Source organism: Bufo bufo, chromosome 3, assembly GCF_905171765.1.
Source record: "Bufo bufo chromosome 3, aBufBuf1.1, whole genome shotgun sequence".
Lineage (NCBI taxonomy): Eukaryota > Metazoa > Chordata > Amphibia > Anura > Bufonidae > Bufo > Bufo bufo.
Genome location: NC_053391.1, coordinates 601,616,399 through 601,636,953, shown reverse-complemented (window position 1 = coordinate 601,636,953; position 20,555 = coordinate 601,616,399). Strand labels below are relative to the sequence as shown.

At 44.0% G+C, this 20,555-nt stretch overlaps 1 protein-coding gene across 1 annotated transcript in view; it reads left to right on the top strand.

The window, feature by feature from the left end:
* The first annotated feature begins 218 nt into the window (after positions 1-218).
* MARCHF9 (membrane associated ring-CH-type finger 9) overlaps positions 219-20,555 on the top strand; it is a 217,396-nt gene continuing 197,059 nt past the window's right edge. The window contains exons 1-2 of the mRNA XM_040425941.1: positions 219-410; positions 1,015-1,533. Of these exons, the coding sequence (XP_040281875.1) occupies positions 1,210-1,533 (324 nt within the window). The 5' untranslated portion in view covers positions 219-410; positions 1,015-1,209. The remainder of the gene's footprint in view (positions 411-1,014; positions 1,534-20,555) is intronic.

The following is a 20,555-nucleotide window of genomic DNA, read 5'->3' as shown; positions in this document are numbered from 1 at the left end:
GGCTGGTGAGGCTCAGGTACAAAAAGTTTGGGAAGCCCTGACCTGGCACACACCCAGGCAGGCAGGTCCCTGAGCGGGCCACACACCTCCGCCATGTGATGATGATACGCCCGGGAATCCGCTGAGTGACGGGCCACTTGCACATCACCCGCCCCGCTCCCACGTGAACCCGCACGTCAGGTCCCCTCAGACCCGTCGCCCAGCCGCAGATGCGCAGCCCGGATCCAGCCCCAGCAGCAGCGGCGGCTCCACACACCACACATCCACTCCACTGAAATGTTTTATTTAACATGCCATACCGGAAGGAGAAGCCATATTTATCCAGCCCTCACTTCATAGCCATCCATTACTGCCACGGCTCAATGCAATAACAACAGGGAGCCGGGATACAATGCGGCGGCCAGCGCAAGGTAAGCGTCCTCCGGGTGATCTATAGGCAGAGCCATGCGCGGCTTGTGTTTGTGCAGAGCCCCCAGCAGCAGGATGGACGCTGGTGCTGATGCGGCGCCCTGATCACCGCTGGATGGATGGACAGTGGGCTCAGGCTGGGGATGCTGAGAGCTGAGACAAAAGAGGAGCCCTGCCTGCTTCATCCAAGGAAAAGAAAGAGGAAGCAAGGGGGAGGGAAGACATCGGAGCGAGCCCAGCACCTCGTCCCGATTCTTGCCTTCTCCATTGGATTATAAAGGATTCTTCTTGTCCTGGTTCCTTTGCTGGTAGAGGGCATGGAAGGCTGCACTCCCTGCAGATAGGATGGGCACTGACACCCCATTATTCCCCCAGGCAGCCAGGATCTTTCCCCATCCCTCTTCCATGTTAATTGCTTTCCCCCCTATTCTCTAGTCCCTTCCACACAGCAGATTGTTGCACTCCCTTTACCTGCTGTCCACCCTTTGGCCGTAAGGTTGCAGGCCCCCCCCCCTCCCCTCCCCGTCCATTCATTGCATGTCCGAATAATACAACTATTTTACAAGCTCTTTTTCTGAAATGCGTTTCTATGCTCCCCTTCCCCAGGTTTTTATACGTATGGGTGGATGGATGCTGTCCCTATACTGAATTGCACTCACTTAACCCCATGCAGTGCAGTCCCCAGTCACAGGAGCCCAGGAGAAGCATTTCACTATCGTCGGGTCACTCGGGACCTAGGTCCATGCCTCTGCAACGCCTGTGCACCGGAACCCCCCAAACTGCTGGTCCACCGGCCGGTGAATGATGTTTAAATACCGGCTCCGCATGTTCTTCAATGAACTTAAGGTTCTGGTGCTGACCCGATCTGGGAGAAGTGAACCGGAGCCGGGCCACGCTATGCGAGGGCTCGGGGTTGGGGGCTGTGGATGGCCACCCTTTGCAGACTGCTCCTCCAGAGACGATGATGAGGAATACTATGGGTCAGATCCTAGACCCCGCAGCCTTGGACTGGAGGAGAAGGATGGAAGGCTTGGGGCTGCGCTGGACGCTGTGTCCCTGGGCAGCAGCATTGACAGTGGCATGAGGACCCCGCAGTGCAGAATCTGCTTCCAAGGCCCTGAGCAGGTAGGTCCCCTTTGTACCTGGGGTCATAACTTAGTGCTTGAGATGAAGTCACCTAAGGTAAAGGGTCTGGGGGAGAGAATGCACTTGTTTTCCTTCATCCAGTTCCACCAGGAATTGTATGTCTGAGGAGCACGGACGCTATAACATGGAGCTCCTGTGAGCCGACAGGCATGCATTTTTTTGGGACCGGATTATATTTCCTCTTTGTATAGCAAAATAATTGACTATTTTCTATATAATAAAGTAGAATATAGATAATATTGAGGATTTGGTGCGAACGTCGTTATCCAAACATATTATCGGCAATGTGCCTATGTGAACAAAGAGCTGCCACCATGAGAATGTGTAAGATGGAATAGGAAAGACGCTCAGGCTTTGCTTTCAGTACATGAGAAAATGTGCAGGAGAAGATGTTGTGTCTGAGATCTCCTGGCTGGATCTTACGCTGGCTCTAGACACACTGATAATTTGGCTGATTAGGTCTTGGACATATTCTGGGCATCTGGGCCATGGGTCAGAACCTTTTATCGGATATGCACAAAATTTGTATTGCTGTTAGCAGCAATTATCCAAGAATCTTCCGAAGTGGGACAATAGGAGTAGTCAGATGTAATGGTGTTGGCTACAAAGACGATGCGATTTTTCATGGTATTGGACAACAATATCTCTTCATATGAAAAATGCTGGCTGATACATCAGATCTTTGTATGTACAGTATGGCCTGCTCCATGTTCATCGTGTCTGAAAGGTCTTCCTTGGTCTACTGAAGTAGTTATTCAATAATGGCCATTTGGCTTCCTTCGTCTTCTAATATTTTCAATGACAACTCAAGAATAAAGGTGTCTGTTGTGTTCTTGAACTTGTTAGGTGTCATCTGCATGAAACAACTAATTCAGATTGCCTAGATACCTAAAAGATTGGTGGGCTCCATGTTGAAGGTCTGTGGAGTAGACTTCCAAGGCCCAGAACATTGTATACAGATGCTTAGACCTATGTGGAGGGTGATGGGACTTTGACATTATAGCGTGACCCGCTGTGGTTCAAGCATTATGAAAAAATAAATTTTCTACAAGATGTATATACTCAAGATATTTATAATAATAGTAAGCTTCTATAGTGATTAGATGATTATAACGTTTTCTACCAAGAGATCTGATTGATTGGACTCTTAAAGGGCACCTGTCAGCTGATTTGTACCTATGAAACTGGCTGACCTGTTACATGGGCACTTGGCAGAAGGCATCTGTGTTGGTTCCATGTTCATATGTGCCCGCATTAATGAGAAAAATTATGTATTAGTATATGCAAATTAGCTTCTAGAGCAATGGGGCCATTGCCGTTACACCTAAAGACTCTACTCTCTCTGCAACTGCTGCGCCCTCTGCACTTTAATTAATGGGTCGAGAATGAAAACATCATCACACCTGGTCCTGTCAATCGAAACGTAGAGAGCTCAGCAGTTGCAGAGAGAGCAGAACCTCTAGGTGTAACAGCAACGCCCCTGTTGCTCCTAGAGGCTCATTTGCATATATTAAAACATCATTTTTCTCAGCATTTCTGGCGCATATGACCATGGGACCAACACAGATGCCTTCAGCTGCCAAGCGCACATGTACCAGGTACAAATCTGCTGACAGATGCCTTTTAAGCTGGTTGGAAATGGGATAATTATGCTCATGACCAAAGTGTTGTCAGAGTGTGGTGTCCATTCAGAAGGAAAATGTCCCATTCTGAAGCTGTATTGCCAGGTAGCATTGAATTGGTATCAGCACAGTGACCCAGTACTTGTAAACTTCCTGGTTTTAAAGGTGCACAGGCCATAAAACTGGTGCACTTTAAAGATAACCATCTACATAGGTGCCTAACTTTATAATCCCAGAAACTGGAGTTGGGGGCTTCTTTATTCTTCTTATAATATCCTAACTTGGAAGGCTAAAAGGTGCAGCAAGAGGAAAGTCTTCTGTGTTAGTGGTATTCCTACAATCTGAGTCCATGCTTGGTTCTTGAGGGGTGTCGAGTAGATGCCTGCATCTAAAATTCACCTGACCCATGATTTCTGCGCTGGTTCTCCTGGAGTCATCCTAAAGGGGTTGTCCAGATTCTAGATGTTGATGACCTATCCGTAGAGTAAGTCATGAGATCCATGGGGGTCTGACACTCGCCATTTCCACCTATCAGCTGTCCTCAGCAGCTGCCAGAGCCGGAACTAACCTAGAGAAGGGAGCCGGAAGCAGAGCTCCACCATCTATGCTTATTTCCAGAGCCAGGGACTGCTGAGGACACCTGATTGGTGGGGGCGCCTTGTGTTGGCCCCCCACTGATCTGACATGTATTGATGACCTATTCTAAGGACATAAATGGTTCAAAGAAGGTAGCACAGCAGCATATCCAGTGTGACTTTTATTGGGGACCAGAGTGCACACACAAATACAACGTTTCAGCTACGCAGTAGCCTTTCTCAAGTATTCTAAGGACAGGTATTTTAAGGACAGTCTGTCATAGGAGCAAAAGTGCAAATGATTCCAAGGCACCAGCAATATGATTAATTATTGATTCATTATAAAGCTTATAAGCCGCAACATGACGTTATTAATGGAATTGGCAGTTCCTTGGACTGTTTTTCACTTTTGACTCTTTGGGTGGATCAAGATGAAACCCACCACCACCACCAACAAGATAGCACGATATCCCAGGAGCTGACCCACAAGACACCTCCTTGGATATACTGTGAGTCCTAGGATCATAGATTCAAAAGGTTAGACCCACCAACCAGCTAATCAACTATGCAAAGACGGGCTGCTATGTGGTCATGTTATTTGGAGGATGTATACTTTATAGTTACAAAAATGTGCCATTTTATGGATGTGAGAAGCAGGAACAGTCACAATGTACGGATGTGCTGCTGTGTCTAGAAGAACATTGAGGGGCCTGTGACACTCCATCAACCACCATCATCTCCATCTCCACCATTTTGCTGATAGGAGGAAGTTCAACTTCCAGATCCCCCAGCGGTAGGGGTAGACCAAGGATAGGCAATCGATGGATATTCTTAGTCATTGTGCAATGTCCATGTTATTTCGTTGCACTTGTATATTGTATACTCTACATATATTGTATAAAGCTCTTGTTTTTTACTCTACATTGGGACCTTTAGTCCTCGCAGACACAGGGGCGCCGTTGTAATTACACCCTCTGCAATGTCTATTACTGCACTTGTATATTCTTGATATTTATTTGACATCTTTTTGCCTAAAGGCTAAGCACATATGTGATATAACCTGTGCAGGAGGAAGAGCTAGGATTAAAGGCAGCCCGCTGATCGCCCCTCAATTGCCTCCTATGCTGGGAATAAGCATGTGATTAAAGATGGGAGTGGATGATGGCAGAGGTGGGGATGTGATAACCACGTCTAGTGCGCACGTGGCCTTGAATGGTAAAGCACCAGGTTACAAGGATGTTCCCGTCTTCAGTGTATGGGATAATGGACAGCTTGTGAATTGCTACTTGCCTTCAGAACCACAATTCTGTCTGTTCTATAATTCATAATACCTCTCTAAAACTCTTCTTCTTTTGTGGCTTTTTTTTATTCTACTTTTGAGAAGAGTTGCTGATCTTCTAGATTTGCCCTATAAACAGTGGTAGAGGAGGAGATGACTGTGGAGGGAGATTCGAGAGGAGACCGCAGGATAGACTTTCACAGTATGGCAGAAAAGTGACCCCCCGCGGCATTTGCCAAACCCAGATTCGTCCATCAGGCTGCCTAGTAGATAAGCGTGATTCATCACTCCACAGAACATGTTTCCACTGCTCCAGAGTCCAGAGCTGGCATGCTTTACACCACTCCATCTGATGCCTGCCATTGTGTTTGGTGATGTAAGACTTGCATGCAGCTGCTCGGCCATGGAAGCCCGTGCCATGGAGCTCCCGACACATAGTTTTTGTGCTGCTAATGTTGAAACCAGGGAAGGTCTGCAGGTATGGAGGCAGTAGATAGTTGGCTTCTTTCATGCACTATGTACCTCAGCACTTGATGACCCTGCCCTGTAACTTTACGTGGTCTCCACTTCATGGATGAGTTGCTGTGGTTCCTAAGCTCTTCCGCTTTACAATAATATCATTCTCAGGTGAAGGTGGAATATCTAGGAAGGAAGAAATTTCCTGAACTGACTTGTTACAATGGTGACATCCTATTACAGGACCACGCTGGAATTCAGTGAGCTCTTTAGAACGAGCCATTCTTTCACAAAGAATGGCGGGGAGCATGGATTTTATACACCTGTGGCGAAGGGGCTGATTGAAACACCTGGATTCATTGATTAAGAGGTGTCCCCCAATACTTGTGTTTATGTCGTGTACTAGGAAGGCTGTAAAAGGACCAGCATTGCTCAGTAATGTGGAATAAGAGATATATATATGTATGTATTACTGCAGACACATATATACCATGCAGAATACTTTGCAGTTGTTACGGTCTTTGTAGAGTCGGCAGTATTTCTTGTTTGGCATCTGCGGTGCTATAGTTTGAGATGGATAAGTGTATTCTACATATTTGCTTATGACTCTTTATTTAGATGTCATTGAATGATTCTCCAGTTCGGCCTTATTCACACGTCAGTGATTCACAGACGTGTGCTGTTCATGTTCTCCACGGACAGCACACGTACCCATTCACTTTAATGCGTGTATTCACACATCCGTGTTTTAACACGATCAGTGGGTCCATGGTTTTAGCTCGGAAGCGTGCCCTATTTTGCGCTCATTATAGTCTATGGGTTCGTGAAAAACACAGATGCAATGCAGATGCCATTCGTGTTTCACAGACAAAATTCATTTTCAGCTGTGCATTGTCCGTGGAACACGGATGACACACGGGGAGCAAAATACTGACACACGGGACCACACACAGATTCTTCACCGATGAATCACTGGCCATCTAATCACAAGACGCGGACAGTATGGCATGTAATTCAAGGCTGTGGGTCAAGATGACTTTGAGGGCTGTATCTGGGATTACTTCCAAGCTGTGTTTTCTATACGAATCCACATTTCAGAAGTCATTTATCACTTTACGACTGTATCTAATTCAGGTTTCAACTGGGAGCTGTGGATATAAAATCTAAGGTATTACTGCAAGATGTGGGGGTGGGATTCCAGGATAATCTTCTGTGGCCGTGTCTTATTAGGCCTCCTTCTCATTTCCATGTCCTTGATGACATCCATGACATCAGTATCCCTCGTGCACTGGTGAAGATCACTGACTGGTTTTCACTGACCCATAGACTTCATTGTGCATGTTTGGTCTGCATTATGGACCAAAGTAGTGCATGTCTCCGTGGTTTGTCCACTGACTGTGGCTCCGTGGAAAAACAGGGATGTGCGGATAAACATGCAGATTCATGTGCTGTCCGTAGAGAACACCGACAGCACACGATCACAGTTTACTGACATGTGAATGAGGCCTAAGAGGGTCCACTACTAGAAATTGAGACTTTTCCTATGTGGACACTGTCTATGTGAACAACACAGCAAAAAGGTTTGTTTTCTACCTGTTACCATCACTATTGTCATGTATCCGCACGTTGTAAAGCGGAAGAAATTCTTATTGGGCACCGGAGACACAAGGGGAGGACCCTGTGGATGACATGAGAGACAGTTTAGGCCGAGCTCACACTTCAGTTATTTGGTCAGTTATTTCCATCAGTGATTGTTAGCCAAAGTTGGGTGCAGGTCAAAAACACAGAACAGATGCAAATCTGTCCATTATACCTTATCTATGTGTAGGCTTCACTCATGTTTTTGGCTCACAATAACTGATGGAAATAACTGAAGTGTGAACTCAGCCTTAGCCGACAGTGGTAGATGTGAGACATCAACCTTTCGTTGCCAGAGATCAAGGGTGTCACCGCCAGACATCTGAGAAGCTCCGACAGACGTTCTTCAGAACCTCCTGCTTGAGGTTCTTTTGTTTTGCTTTCGTTTTGTCATCTCGTTTCCCTCTCTCAGCTGTCATCTAGTTGCACTGATTGCATCCCTTTAAATCCCCTCCCATACTGCATCACTTTGTGGTTTATACAACTTCCTGGAGTGTGTGCATGCTGGATGCTACAACTGATGCTTCTACAGATAAGTCTGTACATTTATCAGTGTTTTCCTGTTTGCTTGATCCTAGGTGACCCTGACTCCCTCCGTATTAAGTGTAGGGAGCCGGTGGTCGTGTCCCCTCACTATAATAGGGTGTTCAGGTTTCATACAGTCGAGGAACGAGGGTATGCAATTATCTACCATAGAGATTTTTGCATAGGCTGAGCAGTAAGGGAGAGAGCTAGGGCTGTTGCAGGGCTTACCCTTTGGTTCCTTAGTTTTGGATCAAGTCAGTCGGATCTTCATTTGTGTCTTCTAGTTTTCTGTAACACCTTCCGTGACAAAGGGTAAGAGAAGCCTGGACATCATGCAGCAAAGGTTGCATGCACATAGGGATGTGTGGCTGGAGTGACACTCACTCTGCTTTCAGTAAGGGGCTGCGGTGCTCGTGTGAGCGCTGCGTCCTCTTCAGAGTTCAGCTGCGTGTGTCCCCCTTGTAGCTGCAGTACAGTAAAACCTCAACTACACATCCCGTTCAATTGAGTGATTACACTGCACCGCCGCAACTGGCTAGACGGCATGCAGGTAAAGAGGTCGCAACGCTCACACAATCGCCGCAGCCCCTTCAAACAGCTGATTGTTGGGGGTGCTGGGTATCGGACCCCCGCCAATCTCATATTGATGATCTTTCCGGAGGATAGTGCTTTTGACCGAAATCACAAGACATACATGAACAGCACCCAGGTTTAAAAAGCAAAAGGTAATAATAACATAATCCATTTAATTTGCAGCAACGGAAACATGGCGTATGTAATGGAATATAAACAAAGCAACAACAAAAAGGCGAAATTACTATTTTATGTAAATATAGAAAAAGGGAAGAAATAAATAACTATGTGGGGGGGGGGGGGTGAACTTCCCTTGGCCCGGTTGGTTCCCTTGGCCCGTCTGCCACCTAAATCCTGTAGGCATATTTTCTGGGGATATTAAATCCTTGGAGTTATTGTACACCCATACCCCTTTAAAAATGTCATCCTTTTTTGCGTGTAGGGTGCTGAAGTTTGTAACCCTTTGCAGCGTGTGAACTTTATTGTTTCTTTGTTGTTACATGCTAAGATCGGATATTCAGATATTATTATTCCACATCACTGACGGGTTAGTTATGTAGATATATAGCATAAACGCAGGCTACTTAGTATCTGGGGCCACCTGATTGAGATGAATGTGTGTCCATGTCACACCGGGGTTCAGGGCAGCGCGCTGGCCAGTAAATGAATGCGGCTTTCTCTATATAGTTAAGCGATCCGTCTTTGCAAATGAAACAGAAGTCTCAATGCAATATTTAAGAAGGCTTCTTGCTGTTGCAGCAGTGATCGATAGTCATTTTGCCATGCATTATTCTGCAGTAAATAGGGCTGATTCTCAGATCAACTGATGCAGCAGAATGTGGATACTAATGAGGCATTTATGTTGTTGTTGTTGCTTTATTGTCTGTTAATGGGGTACTATAGGTTTAAGGAAATAAATCTTCTATTTAGATGTCAGGTCCATATCGCAACCAATAGTGAACAAACACTGCCTACCCCCACCCCCCCCAAATCGGCAAGCAGGGTCTCTGAGATCAGCACCTGGTTACTGAATTCTATGGTAGTCTACATTACAAAGTACGGGAACGTTTACATGGAATAGTCATGTGCTACTCCCTTCCTTCTGACCCCTGCTAACCCCCTGTACGTTGTTTTGTCTTTTTGTACTGAGGTTTAGGCTGCATGCACACGATTGTATGTGTTTTGCTGTCCGCAAATTGCAGATCCGCAAAAAAAACTGATGACATTCCGTATGGCATCCATTTTTTTTTTGCAGCTCCATTGTAACAATGCCTATCCTTGTCTGCAAAACGGACTAGAATAGGACATGTTCTGTTTTTTTGCGGGGTTACGGAACGGACATACGAATGCAGATAGCACACGGTGTGCTGTCCACATTTTTTGCGGACCCATTGAAATGAAAGGGTTCTCATCCAAGAAAAACGGACACGGAAACAAAATATGTTCGTGGGAATGTAGCCTAATTTGTATTTTTGTTTCATTGTAGCAATGTAAAACTTGATTCCAAAAATCCGCACAGCCTTTAACCCCCTGATGCCGTAAACCATTTATATTTTTTCATTTTTGTCATTTCCTCCTAGTCTTCTATGAGCCATAACTTCTTTACTTTTCCGTTCACGCACCATTATGAGAGCTTGTTTTTGGCAGGACAGTTTATACTTTTTATTGGCACTATATTATATAAATTGGAAAATGGGAAAGAATTCTGTGTGGGATGAAATTGATTAAAGAGTCACTGTACTTTCACACCATTTCTTTTAATAGGGAATAGTGTTATTGGGGAATTTCTAAATCACTTTATTTTAAAATCCACCTGAAAAAAAGTCTATAAAGTCACAGCCACTAGGGGTCTCACTTCCACCTAACTTGCAGTCCACTGCCTGTTGTCAGGCAAGATCAGTTCCTAATAACAGAGACATAGAAGGTGGCTGAAAGGAAGAGTGGGGGGGAGGGGGAGGTCAGAGCTACCTGACATCGTGAGCCTGATAAAAGAACTGTGTCTACACTGCTTCTGAACATCACAGGAGCCTCCTGTGTGTCTAAGTGTGATTTATCCTCCTCATCTGTAAAGTGAGCTCCTTAGATGAAAACCAACATAGTGGGAAGTAATTGAAAGGACGTCACAGCAGTACTGTGCTGGCAGAAGAGAGACATCCTCTTCTGAGTGAAATGCATCTAGCTGTGCAGCTGAAACAGGGAATAATATAAAACATTAGGGAAGCCCAAACATAACTGTTCCTTCACAGTTATGATTATGCAAAGAGGCACAGCCATTATGCAAACTTTTTTTGAAAACTCAGGAAAGATTTTTTTAAAAGACGCAATTCAGCCATGGTTTCTTGGGTTTTGTTTTAACATTGTTCACAGCGCACTGAAACCGACATGTTACCTTTGTAGTGTAGGTCAGTATAATTCCCAGCAGGTGCCTTTACATACTCATTTACTCCTGCTGCTTGTCTTCAATGTATGGATTTTAAATACTGTATATGAAATAAATGTGAAGTTTTAATAAGGAGCTGGTTTTCATTTTTGGATCATAGGTACTGTGGTGAAGACATTGAAGTCCATGCACCTGGCGTTGAGAGCTGACATTTGCTCCCTATTTATCAGTGTGATTACAGTGATAACATATTTTTCGCCCTATAAGACGCACCCCCCTCATCTTATGGGGCGAATACTAATGAGCGCTTCCATGATGGAAGTGCTCATTAGTACAGGAGAATCGGGTAGCGGTGAATGCAGCTCTGCTCGCTGTGCTGTGTCCTGCATACAGCGCAAGGACATTGGCAGTCTGATTTCACGCTGTGTGACGTCAGGTCTGAGGTGTGAATAGGGGACTTATTAACATTGGGGCTCTGTTCTGAGGTCTGATTAACATTGGGGGTCTGATTGGGGCTCTGAGCTGAGGATTTATTAACATTCAATCCAAGCTGTAGTTTTTATTAGTTTAATTTTAGGGTACATATGACTTTTTAATCACTGTTCTTTTAATTTTGTTTGCAGGGGGACAAAGTGACAAAAAAACATTGCTTTGGTCATTTTGCTTTTTTTTACGGCATTCACCATGCACGATAAATACTTTTCTATTTTAAAAGTATATTTTTGGACGCGGCAATATTCATTTTTTATTGTTTATTTTATTTATTTTTATTTGTAAAAGGGAGAAATTGGGTAATATAACTTATTAATACTTTTGTTCTTTTTAGTATATTTTTGAAATGTATTTACTTTTACTTTTAGTCCCTGTAGGGGACTTGAACATCATTCGATTGCTTATACCATAGACTTCAATAGTTTACTGCAGGCAGAGCTTATTAGGCAGATTACAATGGCAGGTCTGGGAGCCTTCACGAAGCCCCAGTCTGCCATTGTAACCGATTGGAAACCCTGCAATTTTGCCTCAGGGGTGCCTTTCAGAGGCCATTGGGAGCCCCTTCCTTTTGACTAACCACTCAGATGCTATGGACTGTGGTATCTAAGAGGTTAAATGACTGGGCTCTGAGTCATCTCTAGTCCTGGTTACTGTGGGCAGATGTCAACTGTGTAACACAGCCAGCACCTGCTGCGTGTGGCGCATGCCCAGCTTGTGAGCCTGCCCCATACTCCCCTGATGCCATTATGTATTCTATGACCTGTCACCAAGTGGTTGACCACGTCTATGGATAGCTTTCAAGAGGTTCCTAAAAATTTCCGAATAAGGTTAGTTGAACTGAGTAGAGAATTTGCTCTCAGTTTCTAATATACATTCTGCAGCAAATGTGTGCTGGGCGTGACATATCCAGACAGCAGGGTATATGGAGACACAGATACTGTATATGTAACCAAATTACTGCATAATGGATATGGATAATCTTGCATTGATTAATCACAAATACACAGAATTTGCATAGCGGTCGGTTACTGGCTGCAGTATTGTAATGCACAGTGTTCGACATCCTCATACTCAGGAACAAGTTTAGCATTTGCAGGCATCTCATCAATACCTTTCATGACAGGGGGGCTTTAAATGGCACCGTAAGGCAATCCTCTTTGGAGTGGTTGTCCTTATGCCTTATCACCCAGAAGAGCCATATGCAGGAGGCTGTAGGACATAGTATTCCCTGCTGCTCCGTACTGGGGAGCCGTAGGAGCCTCATGTGCAGCAATGTGGTGCTCCATGCTCTGTTGTATTTCAGAGATATTTTTTATTGCAATTAGATTCATATCGAATCATCTAGAACTTAAGAGTGCCTCCATTGAAATATGAGCCTTGTTATGGCTCCTCGTGACTCTGAGATTTACCAATCCATAATGCGGCCAAGAGCATGAGGCCCTCTCATCAATTCTATTGCCTGATTTGCTGTTTCATGGAGCTGACAACCTCCATGGAGCTCTAGATATTGATGACCTAAGCTTTAGGATAGGTCATCAATGTTAGATCAGTAGGGTCCGACACCCAGCACCCCCACTAATCAGCTGCCTGCTTCTAGCTCCATCCACTATGTTATTTCTGGTGCTGGTGGCTAAAGAGAAGAGTTAATCAGTTAGGGTTCCAGTTGTTGGACCTCCACGACTTGACATTGATGAGGTATAGCCTGGGCAACACCTTACTCAGTTATGAATAAACCTGGCAATTTTTTTCCCATTTTTGGTGTGTTCAGGTAATTCAGGATTTCTGTTTTTGGTGTGTTCAGGTAATTCAGGATTGATACCTGGAATGTGTGTCTCCACAGCCTCAGCTTCCCTCATGTTCTGAGATACGTCCAGCTTTTCCAAATCATAAATGATATGAAGAACCAGTCAAGTTTCTAATGTCTATACTGTATCATCAAAGCTCTGGTTTCCTCATCAGTTTGTGTACAGTAATGAAAAAACAACAATGTCCACGGGAGACGGAAAGATACAGCAGATATCACCTGGAACCAGCATCTGGCCAAGTTACTAAGATGAGATACTCTACAAAGCTGTGTATTCCACCAACTCCTCGTATCCACATGTCTGAAGATCCCACGTGATTTCTCCCAGTGATCAAAGCCCATGATCATTGGTCAGATTACATTCTATATATACAAAAAGCCTTGAACTACTCGAATAGTAGAAAGATCTTTGCAGCCAGCACAGCCTTTATGGTCCACAGTAAGTAATAATTTACTGCTATGACACTTTATATTGGCTCTTAGATCAGATTTGTATAAGAGCTCAAACAGATATTTGTGTGTCTCCTCAAAGGAACATTACTTTATCATCTAGAACTGCCAAAGTCAGAATATTTCTTACACATTTCCACATATCTCCCAGTATGTATTAATTATTCATACAGAACATATGTTACAGCTGTAGGACTGACAGAAGACATAGGGTGGCATGTCCAAATCTCCTAGAAATGGGACTTTATGTTTACAGCAGTATTGCTCAGGTTAGTTCAAGGAATTAGATAATGGGAGTGAATGTCTCTCTATGGGGACGTAATCAGGTGCTCCAGGATCGTAATGTATTGTGCTGGGATCTAATGTGCATATTTTCATTGTTTTATGTACATTCAGAAAGGTAGTGGAAGATCGGCCATAGTGGCTGCAGAGATGTTAAAGAACGGAATAAGAAAGGTGTTATCCCAAAAAATTATATTGTGTTTGTTAAAATAATTTAAAGTTCTAATCTCTGTTTCGAACCCCTTCTAACCTATCACTGGCTCTCCGATCTTCCAGGCCACTACAGAAAGGACATCATGTTCTTAATCGGACAGCCCTTTAGCTTCTTAAGGCCTAGTTCACACGAACGTATGGCTTTTTTAGTGTTTTGCGGTCCGTTTTTCACGGATCCTTTGTTCCGTTTTTTTTTTTTCCGGTGTGTTTCCGTTTCTGTTCCGTTTTTCCGTTCCGTTTTTTCCGTATGGCATATACAGTATACAGTAATTACATAGAAAAAATTGGGCTGGGCATAAAATTTTCAATAGATGGTTCAGCAAAAACGGAACAGACACGGAAGACATACGGATGCATTTCCGTATGTGTTCAGTTTTTTTTTGCAGACCCATTGACTTTAATGGAGCCAAGGAACGTGATTTGCGGCCAAATATAGGACATGTTCTATCTTTCAACGGAACGGAAAAAACTGAACACATTCCGTTTTTTTTAGCGGATCCATTGAAATGAATGGTTCCGTATACGGACCGTATACGGAACACAAAAAAATGGCCTGTACACTCGCAAATATAACGTTAGTGTGAACTAGGCCTAAGGGTGTATTAGACACCCCGATGCTGCTAGCGATCGTCGGGAGGGAATCGGCAGATAGCTAGCAGAGGACACCACTGCTATTACATGCAGCGATGTCCTCCGCAACATGGGGAGGAACGATCGCTATGCCATTGCTCATCCCCATGCAGGACAGCGGTGTGTCGGCGGAAGATTGCTATTAGACAGAAATATCTTCCGCTGGCAGATTCAGATCTTTGAGCATGCTGTATCTTCAGTGCTTGCTCGTTCATCGGGCACTTAAAGGCAGTATTAGACTGCCAGGTGATCACTAACGAGCATTCCTATGATTATCGGGAAGAAAATCTGGCAGTCTAATATACCTTTCAATTATTAACTATGTTAACACTTCTTTCTTTAGCATATGTTTGGCACAAAAAAATTGTTTCCATAAAAACTCCCGAAACGTATCCCAAGTGAATCCATAGACTTTGACCAAATGTATGCAAAAAAGTACCGTTTAGAAACACATTTGGGTGGTACCTTTTTGCCGGCCTTCTAAACCATAGTTGATGTATACTCCCTGAATAATTTTTTTTTTTACCGTGGGAGCTTATAGGCAAAGTTGGCAACAGGTGGCTGTTTTTGACTAAAAATCTGTTCCATTCAAATGAGTGAAGCTTGCAGAAATCCATGTGCCTACTACCAAAACAGCCCCATTTCCATGAATGGATCTGATTTTCAGTTGCAGAAAATTTCTGCAACAAAATCTTCTGCGTGTTCAGGTGCTCTGAGGCATTACGTTCATTTGGGGAGGAAGATCAGAATGAAGTGTGAAGAAGATCTAGGACCCCTATTCTCCGACGGACCCTGTGTCAGATCATGGACTGCAACCTCCGACACTCCAGCTGTTGTGAAACTACAACTCCGTGCAAACTTATTAAGCTGTTGTTGGAAATCCCCTAGAAGTGAGTGGAGCATGCTGGGAGTTGTAGTTTCAGAACAGCTGGAGTGCCGGAGGTTGCTGACCTCTGGACTATTACATTTCTTATTCGTCATGGCTGTGAAGCTGGAGTCACTATTAACAGGAATGAAGATGAAAATGCATTACTCTAATCTGAGAAGATTAAATGTTGAAAGTGTGTGAGTCATCGGTAATTACAATACATCATCCACTCTTGCTGGCTGTGCTGGATTGCTATAATAACTGTTCAGGCTGGACAGGGTTAATGCCGATAATGCGTAGCTTGCAAAGGAAAATTACCAGAAGTTTTTTTTCAGATAAAGACCTCATGCACACGACCGTAGTTATGGTCCGCATCCGAGCCGCAGTTTTTGTGGCTCGGATGCGGACCCATTCACTTCAATGGGGCTGCAAAAGATGCGGACAGCATTCCGTGGGCTGTCCGCATCCGTTGCTCCGTTCCGAGGCCCCGCAAGAAAAATATAGCATGTCCTATTCTTGTCCGTTTTGCGGACAAGAATAGTCATGTCTACAATGGGCCGCCTGTTCCGTTCCGCAAATTGCGGAAGGCACACGGTCGGCTTCCGTTTTTTGCGGATCAGCGGTTTGCGGACAGCAAAAAACGGCACGGTCGTGTGCATGAGGCCAAAGGGAAACAAACATGAAGAGCACAGCACAATAAGATGCCTAGTCAACTGCATGTGGTGATGGTAGCCAGTAGAAACAATACTGTACTGGCACAACTAGATTAAGGGTCCATTCACACGTCCGTATGTGTTTTGCGGATCCGCAAAACACGGACACCGGCAATGTGCGTTCTGCATTTTGCGGAGTGCATATCGCCGGCACTCTCATAGAAAATGCATTTTCTTGTCCAATTGCAGACAAAAATAGGACATGCTTAGTTTTTTTGCGGAACGGAATTGCGGATCCGTGGATGCGGACAGCACATTCCGGCCCCATTGAAAATTAATGGGCCCGCACCTGTTCCACGAAATTCCCCCCTTGCAAAACGGAGTGTGAATGGACCGCTGCTCAATTGAAAGTCCTCCTTACTGCTGTTGTCTAGCTGGGTTGGATGGGGGACCAGGGTTTCCCTTCTAAAGATTGTCAGACCCCGACCAATCTCAACTTTTCCATTGGATAGGTATTAAACGATTTTGGCGGAAATGCCCCTGTATGGTGTGGTTTACTTGGAAAAATTCTTCTTGAGGTAAGGTGACCGTAGCGGTTCCCAGAATAAAGCACTGTAGAATATATTACATGACATATAACCAATAATAATAAAAAAAGAGTCATTTAGATCCAAATCACTAATGCTCAGATGACCTCAGACAATGGATGGTTACAAGTTGCCTACTAAAGACAGAGAAGAAACAGGACCAGAACCACGGCGCACTTCTCAGAAGACTTCTTGGACAGATAAGTATAAAGCATAGGATTCCTTTATTGGCAACATGTTTTGAGGGTGGAAAGCCCTTTACATCAGGTACATTACCCTACTAAAGACAGAACTATACATAGAAAGTGTACAAAGGCATCTCGCAGCAATGCCAGCCCTTGTCATGTCTTACCATTTAATCCTACCTATTGTATTTCAAGAAAAATTTAAAGATATCTTCTCTAGGTCTCCCATTAGCTCAGCCATGACCCCCTTCTTGTCCTCAGAGCCCTGTGTCTACCTCCATAGCTCCGCATCCATAGTTCCACTCTGCTGCCCCGCAAAAAATATAGAGCATGTCCTATGTCCAAAACGCAGAATGCACACGTGCCGGTATCCGGGTTTTGCGGACCAGCAATTTGCGGACCGCAAAACATTCACGGCAATCTGAATGAGCCCTAAGACAGTTGGCTGCAGCAGGAGCCTCCCCCCACTGCTCTGTCTGTAGTAGGACAGAAAGGTCAAGTCCTGCCCTTTTTATAAACCACGCCTCCTCAGCTGATCTCAGTGGAAAACGGAGCAGATCAACAGGAGATTAACCCCTGTGTTCTCTGTAGTATCATTTATTTCTAGGTATAGCGTTCTTTTAAGGTCTAGTTTATCAAAATGATCATTTGCACGTCCCCTGATAAAGCACACCCCCCTGAGCTGCCAACAAATTAAATCTGGCAAAGCAATTGGAGCAATGAATGAGGAGATCTCTGGACCCATGTGAGGTACAGGGCTGGTTCTAGCTTTGTTAACAAGAGATTGCCATAGCTATATGATGTCTGATTTACATTAAACGGGTTCTTCGGGCTTTTAATATTGATGACCTATTCTCAGGATAGGTCATCATTATCAGATCGGCGGGGGTCTGACACCGGGCACCCCCGCGGATCAGCTGTATGAAGGGAAGGCGAGCACAGTGCGCACATGCCGTCTCCCTTCTCTCTTCCCGTTCACCTCTGCTGTCTATAATCAATGGGATACCATCTTCAAAAAGTTAATTCCGCCTAGTTTTGATTGAGGGTGCTGGCTGGTGTACAAGTCAGAACAGTGCTTATAGTGTATGTTACATGATATATTACTGTGTAGCTTACAAACAGGCACGTCCTCCTGAACCATAGGCGCAGCACAGTTTCAGGTTTTGGAATTCTGTTTCACCCGCTCCATGTGCTCTCGATACCTAATATGTTGTACTCTTTGACAGATACTGGATACTATTCAGGGCTGCTGGACATGAATTAATTAGATGGTATATGCCTGTATTATGTCCACTGTGATGGAAAAGTTCACATATCAAGAGGACTAACTGGAAAGAAGCAATCCTGAGAAGAAGCAGGACCTTTTATTAAATGCTCATTTGCGGTCCACAAATTACGAAACCTGCAGAGCACGGAAACTGGCCGTTTGCTTCCACATTTTGTGAAACGGAACGTCCGGCTCATAATAGAACTGTCTTATCCTTTCCCGTAATTTTTGCGGATGTCCAAATCTCTTGCAGCCCCATTGAAGTGAATGGGTCCACATCTAACCAGCAAAAACTGCTGATCGGATTTTATTTTTTACCCCCTTGTATATCACTGACATATTCCACAGCACTTTCCAGATATGGTCATTACTCCTTGTCCCCAGTATGTCTTTGGAGTGTGGGGGGAAATTACGCAAAACATAGAAACTCCATGCAGATGTTGTCCCTGGTTGGATTCAAGCCTACGACGACAGCGCCACGAGCCACCAGTGCTAACCACTAAGCCACCGTGCAGATTAACTGAGTGTATGGTGGAGCGATATTAATAATAAGTAATCCTATAATCAAGTTTCATCTTACTGAATACATTATTATTGTAAATGATCCGGCAGAACTGAGGGAAACTTCCAATTCCATGTGGTTCTTGTTACGATTGGATTTTACTTGTTCATCAAGTATTTTTAAATATAAGTCACTAGGGTCTCTACAAGTGACCCTCCTAGTTTTTATGAATGTCTAGGTCTAGGATATGGCAGGTTCTGGAAATCGTGTCCTGTGTACCATACAGTACTTTGCTCGTAGTGCACGAGTTCCTTTACCTTGTCCGATGAAGGCCTATTTTAATAGACTTTTCTGGATAGATTACTCTAAAATTATGATTATTTTGTATTGTCACATTCTGAGTTAATAAATGGTAGTCCACCATGGCTGGCACTGGAATTATAAAGGCTTCTATCTTATTGGCATTGAATTACATATCTTAGTTTACGGCTGATGTAGGAATAAATAAAACTGATGCAGAATAAGTCTCCCTGCACTCTCCCTGCACTCTCCCTACACTCCCCCTACACTCCCCCTACACTCTCCCTGCACTCTCCCTACACTCTCCCTACACTCTCCCTGCACTCTCCCTGCACTCTCCCTACACTCTCCCTGCACTCTCCCTCTCCAATATTCTTCTATTAATCGTTTTCAGCAACACTGTCCCTAGTGCATGAGCACTTGCCACATTTCTCCCTATTGGCTGTGGCAGAATCTGCAACAACTTCCTTGCTCACGCCAGGTATAAAAAAGTAGGCGTTGTGGGGAAGGGGACGGGCCAGTAGGCCCGTCTCCTTCATCATTTTTCACACCTGGTTTAGACAGAAGAAAACCGTCTAAATGTCCCCCCGTGTGTCTTTTACTTTTAATTCACTCCTAGTTTTGGCTTCCGAACTGCATGCAGAAACCTGACCATGTGAGCGTACCTTAAGAAGTCATTTGAAAATACATTAACTAGACAATCGCATTAATGACATTAAATAACTTCATAAATTAATTACTACTGTTTAAAACTCTGGTTTGGTTCCAATTGGTACCTTGGAACTGAACCTGATTTTAAAAAATAGTTTTTTTACAGTACAAATTTAATTATGAAATCATTATGCGAAGTAAAAACTTCGGCTCATCGGAGCCAATACATTCTAATACTGTACAGAGCGCTCCGAAGTCGATTCGCTTATCCCGAATGGGAAACTCAGACTAGAGCCACAATTGAAGATTACTTTAGGTATTTTCTTCTCAGGAAGATCTGAAGCAGTGACAAGTACCGGGCTCACATGGTACAGGTGGCACTTTAATGACTATACTTGCCAACTTTATTTTGTGATGTGTCAGAATTGCTAGCTTCTGGCAAACGCATCCGTTTGTTCTAGTGCAGAGGAAAATGTATAATTTTCATTCCCTTCTTTGATGTCTCTAATAAAACCATCTAAAATACGTGGCCTAGTATCAATCTATGGTCATCTCTTCTGGATGACTTGAATAGGTCCACAGTCCGGAAGGTCCGGTGCAGAACGGAGGCACGCAAATTGCGGTCCCCAATGCACGGAACGGCCGTATGCATGAGCCCTAGAAAGAATAAAAACCTTAGGCTTCCTTCACACACAGATTTGCTCTGCAGAAACCGTTTTACCATACCAGATGCATTTTTTATGGAATTTTTTTTCAATGCAATTGTTAGCATAGTGTTTTTCTACAGCCCCTTTTTCATCTGTAGACAAATAGAATAAAAAAAAAAAAAGCCAAACATTAAAAAAATACCACCAAAATTACCAGTAGCAAAAATTTTATTTTTCATATTTTTCATAGACTTTCAGCTAACATCTGGAGCTGGCATTTTCTTAATGCCCCAAAAATGCAGGTGCAATAAATGCTACAAAAACGCGAAACTGCTGAAAAACACAACTAAGTTGAATGGGTCTGGATCCGTCTGCGGAATCCAAGCGGATTTTGCCCGGTGGGGACCGCAAATTGCGGTAGT